The following is a 7,064-nucleotide window of genomic DNA, read 5'->3' on the forward strand; positions in this document are numbered from 1 at the left end:
CAGTGTTTAAACTTCCATAGGAGTAAAACTGAGTGTGGCCGTCCTCTGTCTACCCTTCCTATTAGAAAATATATGGTTAAACACACAAGTTCAGATTAAGAAACTTAAAATTTTATTTAAAAATTTTAATATGATCTATTTTAAACTCATATAATTCTTTAACATCAATTACACTTTGAATTCAGCAGCAAAGTACATATAAAATTCCCCAGCTATTAAATGCACTTGATTCCACACTTAAAGCACAGTATATATGATTATCCGTACCCATTTTAGTTTTTTCTTCTTAATAGAAATAATATATTATTTTCTTTAAAATACTGTTCTTACAAATAACTTTGAATGAAAATGAACTAAAGCATTGAATAATGTGTTTAACAGGTTTTTTGTGGTTGTCTTGTGTAGAAAAGTTGTTTAAGGTTATAGAAGCGGTTTGGGAAACTAACAGTATTATCGCACGTAATCTGAAGTAACAAAAGATGATAAACATTTGGCTTAAGCATAGGTAAACAGCTCAGTCCAGACTTGAGTAACTGGCTCTTGGAAAGTATAATTTTAAATATGAAACATTTTAAAGTCTGTTTTTTTCCATTGTGAAAGTTAAATTGAATGAAGAGCAGACTGAAAATTTATATATAACAAGAAATATAAGAAATATGCTAGGGGTCTAGCTAACTCGAGGAGGCTGCCAGCTGATTTTGTGGGGAGATTGCAGGGCTGGCTGTTGCATTAGTGGACTGATGGTGGGGCTCCCCATTTCTCTGATTGGCTAAGGGGCCCCAGTGGCCCTGCCCCTCACTGTTGATTGGTTCCAAAGGCTGTCTGTTATGTGGCTCTGCCCCTTACTGCTGATTGGTGGAAAGGGGCAGGTCTTTATGACAGGCAGCTCTCTCAGCCATAGGTCAGGCAGGGGTGGCTCCCCCTTTCTCCCTGCCTCCCCGTGGTCTATGCGGCCAGGCCACAGTACCTCTGGGGAGGCAGCATTTTATTTTCAGCAAGTTTTTTTTTTTTTTTTTTTCCCCATGGGTTTCACAGACATTGCCTGCTTTCACAGGCAATTTCAGTAGGTCCCTACTCATTGCACATAACCAGACATTTCTGGTTTATGTAGTCTCAACTAGGCATGGCTCAGGAGGCTCAGTGGCATCAATCACTCATAAGCTTCTACTTCTGGGGTAGTGCCTTGCCAAGTAGGCCACTAGGCCCTGGTCCTGAAAGCACGCATATAGTTCATCTTGTTGACTTCAGGGAAACTTTTCCCAAGGTGAAATTCAATCTGTTTAAGTGCTTTCAGGATTGAGGTTTTAGTGAAATCTGTCACATTGGTTCTTTTCAAATTTCCTGTTTTATTGAAAGGCTCAATTGACTTTTAAATCTTACAAGATATCTTTTCCAAGAAGATCTGTTTCATTAGTCTATTCCTCTGCAAATATTAATCTCTTGCTGTAGGTTCTGTCAATTCTTGGGTAACTAAAATTTTATCGTAAAGTTATACATTATATACAGAATGTCCCTTTTGCAAGCTAGCAGTTTACTTTAAAACAGCACAGCTTAAGAGTTCTTAAAATATAAGCTAGTACATTTTGGCGAAACAGTAAAACTACATGTTTGGGGTCTTTTTAAGAGAGGACTGGTCAAAAAAAAATAGGTGTTTTCTTAGCAATAAGATTCAAAAGCCTTGGCTTACTGAGAGTGATACTTATTAGGAAAAGAAATTTTCTCTAAAGCACTTACCTAATTGAAAATAATAATAAAAAGTTGGAAAATATTTTCTTTGGAGTGAAACTATTCTGTAGCAATTAATAGCTGTCAACATATTCTCAACAGATTTGTTCTGAGAAAACAGAGGTATGCCAAATTGCTCAGTGAGAAAAATATTGCAGGTAATAGCATAATGTGTGTTATGCTAAATGGAACTTCTTTGAATACTCACTTAAATTTAAGATTTCAAATTAAGGCCCTTCTTTTCTTTTCTTTTGATGTCAGGCTGACTTTGTGAAAATTGCCCATCCTGACTATACCTTCAGAGAGGCTGCTGAAGAAGCCTGCAGAAACATTGGTACCATGGTAGAAAAGTATGTTTATGTTATTCTGTTGAATTAATAGTGATTTGCATGTGTTTGAAAATACTTTATTATCCATCAAGTAGTTTGTTTGTTTTTTTTTTGTGTTGCTGTTATGCATCCAAGAGTGGTAATTTTTCATAACATACTAGCCTGCTGTTATTAATGAGTTATTTAAAGTTTTATTTCTATTATGTCTGGTGGAATGTAATTCTACTTTAGGTTTAAGTTGTATCTGGAACAGTATTTCATTACACACTTTACTCTGAAGTCTGTGCTGTTGGAGCTAAATTTTCTAAACTTCCTGGCAGGTTTTTTTCCCCTCCCTGTGAAGTAAGTGTAATTGAGGAATGGCAGAATGCTTGTATTTCAGATTTAAGACATTAAAGCATACAACACCTCTTCTGCTTGTGTGCCAACTCCTTGGATTCTTGCCTTATGTGAAAAAGGAGAGGAAAGTCTCCCACTGATACCTGGAAAATAGATGTTGGGGCTGTGTCTACATTAATGTGCAGTGCTGTCTTACCTTTTGGCCTTTTGAAAGTCCTTTGTAGCTGAAACATTTCCCCCCAAAAAACATTTGAGAAGACACGCATATAGTGTTGAATTTGATTGTTGGTCCATAGAACACACCCCTTAGTACCCCCTAAGCATAGCGGTGTACCCCCTCAGGAGGCTGAAGATGAGCAGGGGAATGAGCAGGGGGCTGGAGACAGGCCACTGGAAATGAGCTGGAGATAATCCCCTGCTCTCTCCAGCCTCCTGCTCCTTCTCTGCTACTGCTGATGAGTGTTGGCGGGGGTCTGGGAGACCCAGCAGGGAGCTGGGGGAAGAAACGGGGAGTTGGGGAAGGTCTCCCGCCCCTCCTTCCCCCCCCCGGCACTTACCTGGAAGAAGCTGTGTCAAGGTCCCTGCAGCTTGCACTGCTGCCTGCCCTGCATGGGCAGGCAACATGCTTCAGGACCGGGGAAAGGGCCAACCACTGAGATGCTCTGGCAGGCTACCAGAGTGTCTCTGTGGAGGAACGAGCCTCCAGGGCACAGTCTGGGACCGTGCCCTGACCTGTGTTTTTTTTTTTTCCCCAGGGTATTATATTCAGGAGTCTAATTTTGCTCCCCCACTGCAAATTTGCAGTGCAGGGAACATTTTTTTTTATTCCTGCACATGCCTCTTGTAGCATCTCAAAGGGGTTTGAGATGCTGCAAGAGGCACGTGTGGGCTCATCTGGATGCACCCTATGAGTGGGGTTGTCTCCACTGCTTTAAGCTTCTTCTAGACTTCTGGTTGCTGCAAAGGAGGGGAGAGGTCTCCTTTATTCTTACTGCAGCTTCCATTTTTGGGTCATCTGTTTATATGAAAGTTTTATACTGTAGCAGTATGAAATTTACCTAACACCCTAGAACAGCAGCTGTTAATGTCTTCTGGCAGCAGGCTGGAGTGACTCAGCTCAGGTTGAAATAGAACTGTCAGTAATAACCAGGTGCTCCCGCCGTCATCACTTCTCCCTACCACTGCTTCTCTGGCACAAAGCCCTCTGCTGCTGAATGCCACTGGATCCAGTGGCTTGATGGTCTATAAGTTGCTAACCCCTGCCCTAGAGTTGTACTGCACATAGCATTCCAAACAGTTGTAGAGAAACTGACTAGAGTGATCTTAATTTTACTCAGCTGATGTCTCTCAAAGCTAGACCTACTGAAGTAGCAAAGCTTTTTGCAATTCAGAGACAACAACAGTGCATCAGTTTATGCTTAGTCTCTATAAAGTGTAGGAAAAGAATAAGACTGAATTCTGCAGAAATTGATTGCTGGGGCCCGCACACTTACTTGAGAGAGCTTTTTACTTGCAGCTGGATAGTTCAAGACCTAAGGAGTATCTTGTACAGACAGGCCACAATAAATAAACCTTTTTGAAAATGCCATTTCAGTTCTAAGTAAACTTGTAGGAAAAAAAAATCTGCGTGCACATGAACATGAATCTCAGAAATTTCTTTGCTCCTTTGAAGGTATCTACTGTTGTATATTTCTTTCCACCCTGCTATATAGTGCCGTGGGTAACTAATTTTTGAGTAACAAAAGTAAGACTTTGCTTATATAGAACCTGCCACACACAGGCCTTAGTTGGGCTGTGTGACATCTGTGAGACGGGTGCGATAAATATTATGTCCGTTTTACAAATGGACACGCAAAGGCACAAAGTAATTAAATGACTTTCTAATTCTAAAAGACTGAAACGTCAATAATTGTCATTAATACCTGATGACTTCTCTCTTTCTCTTTCTAGGTTAAACACAGATGTTGAACTTTGTCAAAGTTTGAAACAGCTGTTGGCTGATAAAAAGGTGATGGATTCTCTAGATCCAGACACCAGGTACTTCTTAATGTTAAGCATTCTAAACATTTTATAAATTATTACATTATTTCTGTTGTTAAATTGTTTAATACAAAACCCTTTAGGACCTTAGAGTAATGGCGCTGAGTATTTTCCATTCCATTGTTAATGCATCTTTATTATTCTTTGAAAATATAATCTCAGAGTAGCTGCTAAATTCAGTGTTTTGATTACAGTTTGGCATGTGTGAGAGAATACACATAATATATTTTTGAATGTATATAGCTGAAAAGTATGAAACATTGTCCTGCTGAATATTTATGTGATGAAACAAAATTTCCCCATAAAACCAACTCAACCACCTGGTGGTGTTCTGTTATGGGGTATGTGTAACAGTGGAAACAGTAATAAGGTTTGAACTTAGTAAGGAAAATTAGGAGTGGGAAATATGTGTGTTCATTTAGACATACAAAGTAAATGGAGTGCCTGTCCATTCATTCTTGAGATAATTTAAATCCTAAACCGTAAACTTTATCTACAGTGTACTGAAAAAATGCTTAACTGGTAACTTTAAGTTATTTACTTACAATTAAAGTTTCCAATGAAATCAAACATATTTATTAATGGAAGTTGGGTATTGTGAAGTGCATTTTTATTGTATAGGGCAGTGATTCTCAATCAGAGTGTTGTAAGGAACTTTAAGGGTGATGGCCTATATTAGTGCTGTCAGCTGTGCTAACCTACATGTTTTACAAAATAAACACAGAGATTTCAAACGGGAATCCATATTATCAAACATATTCTGATCTGTTGTGGTCTTTCTGAGGTCTTTACAACAGAAAGAATTGTTCCTGTAGCCAAATAACCAGTGAAAGCAGAGCTGGCATCTTTTTGAGGGGTGCCTGAAATCTAAAAAGGTTGAAAATAATTGCTGTAGAGTCAAATTAGCCCATCATCATGCATACTTTGCTGTAACTAGTGTTTTTACTGTTTCCTGTTTATATGCAACTTTTGATTTATTCTTTGTGTTGCAATGAAAATGTTAGTGTTAAATGCGTATCTTTATTAGGAATAATTCTTTTCCCTCAAGAATCAAACATCAAGTCTCTTTCCCTGATCACTCAAAATAAGTGAAAAGTCAAATTAAATTGATAAATTTCCACAAATCAAAATTCATAAACTTGTTCAAAGTTTGTTTCAGAGCAATCACAAAATGTAAGCCTGTTGAAAGAGTAAGTCTATGACAAAATAGTTCTCTCTTATGATATATTAGGTAATGGTGCTTTGTGTGTCCAAACTAAAATATATTCTGTAAAATGTAGCATGCTAAAATGAATGATTGTTAAAGAAAAAAACTAAAAATAACGTTTGCTAAGAAATGAGGTCATTTTAACAGAGGTTTAATATATTTTTAGGAGAGTGGCAGAACTTTTTATGTTTGATTTTGAGATCAGTGGCATTCATTTGGATGAAGAAAAGGTAATTATTTTGGCTATTATATCTTAATAGAGATTGCTTTTTAACTGTCAAATTCCTAGTTTAGATAGTGCCCTGTTCACATTTTTGGAGCCTAATTGATTCTTTGGGGAATTTATACACATACCTTTTTGTCCCATGATGTACTGGAGATCTGCCACTTTGGAGCAGACTTGATTAATCAAGTGTGCTCCACACATGAGCTGAAGCAAACTGCACTGCACCATGTGCAGTTGTATAAGCAGTGATATGCATGTCAGTCCCCAGAAAATGGAAGCAGTGTGCTTTTGAACTAAAACACCATGCTTGCATGTGTAAAAATGTCCTTAGTCCCCAGGTTTGCCCTTTTATGCTACACCAGGGAGTTATAAGCAGTGCCTTGGGGAATTCTCTCAGAGCAAATTAGGTGTATTTGTTAAGCTATCTCAGGAAAAACATGCTTCCCATTATCTAGATAACCGAGTAATCAAAATGTTAGGTGGGATCAAATCTATGTTTAGACCACAGTTTATGCTCTGGCATTGGTAAGTTTCATGGTAGCTTACCCAAAACTTCTAGGTTTATCAGAGCCAGCAGATTTCATTGAGATCTGTGTTGGCTAAATATCCTTCCCGTTGTTTGTGGCATACAAGCTGTATTTCTACATGAGACAATCTCTTTTACAACTTTTGAGTTCCCACAAGTCCAGGCCCACACAAAGACTGTTGGACTACATACAGGTGGAAGACTGGTCAGAGGGGTTTGAGATGCTGCAAGAGGCACATGTGGGCTTGTCTGGACGTGCCCAGAGAGTCATGGATAAGTGCAGCTGGAAGGGATCTCCACAGGTCATGAACCTCTGCCTGAGGCAGGATCATTTCTCTCCAAACCATCCCATACAACCATAACTTAAACCCTGACACAACATAAACCTAACACCCTAACCTGTCCCAGGTAAAGCAGATGAACCCTGGCAGCAAATGTTGTGCTTCTATAAAATGCTTTCAATATGTGCTCAAGAGATCCTGCGTAGAGGTCCATGCCCCTCACTACAGAGTAAGGCAAAAACCCCTATAGTGTGTAGCAATCTTACATGGGGTAAAATTTCTTCCTGATCCCAAATATGACAGTTTTTCATAGATTTCATAGACATTAGGGCTGGAAGGGACCTCGGGAGATCATCGAGTCCAGCCCCCTGCCCAAAGGGCAGGAAGTCAG

The 7,064-nt window shown here is 38.9% G+C and overlaps 1 protein-coding gene across 3 annotated transcripts in view; it reads left to right on the forward strand.

Moving 5' to 3' along the window:
• MIPEP (mitochondrial intermediate peptidase) overlaps positions 1-7,064 on the forward strand; it is a 101,817-nt gene that overhangs the window by 9,839 nt on the left and 84,914 nt on the right. For all 3 annotated transcript variants that reach the window (XM_019530173.1, XM_019530175.1, XM_019530174.1), the window contains exons 3-5: positions 1,987-2,075; positions 4,344-4,430; positions 5,807-5,870. In XM_019530173.1, the coding sequence (XP_019385718.1) occupies positions 1,987-2,075; positions 4,344-4,430; positions 5,807-5,870 (240 nt within the window). The remainder of the gene's footprint in view (positions 1-1,986; positions 2,076-4,343; positions 4,431-5,806; positions 5,871-7,064) is intronic.

The sequence above is a fragment of the Crocodylus porosus genome, unplaced genomic scaffold (assembly GCF_001723895.1).
Source record: "Crocodylus porosus isolate Cpor-Errol unplaced genomic scaffold, CroPor_comp1, whole genome shotgun sequence".
NCBI classification, from domain to species: domain Eukaryota; kingdom Metazoa; phylum Chordata; order Crocodylia; family Crocodylidae; genus Crocodylus; species Crocodylus porosus.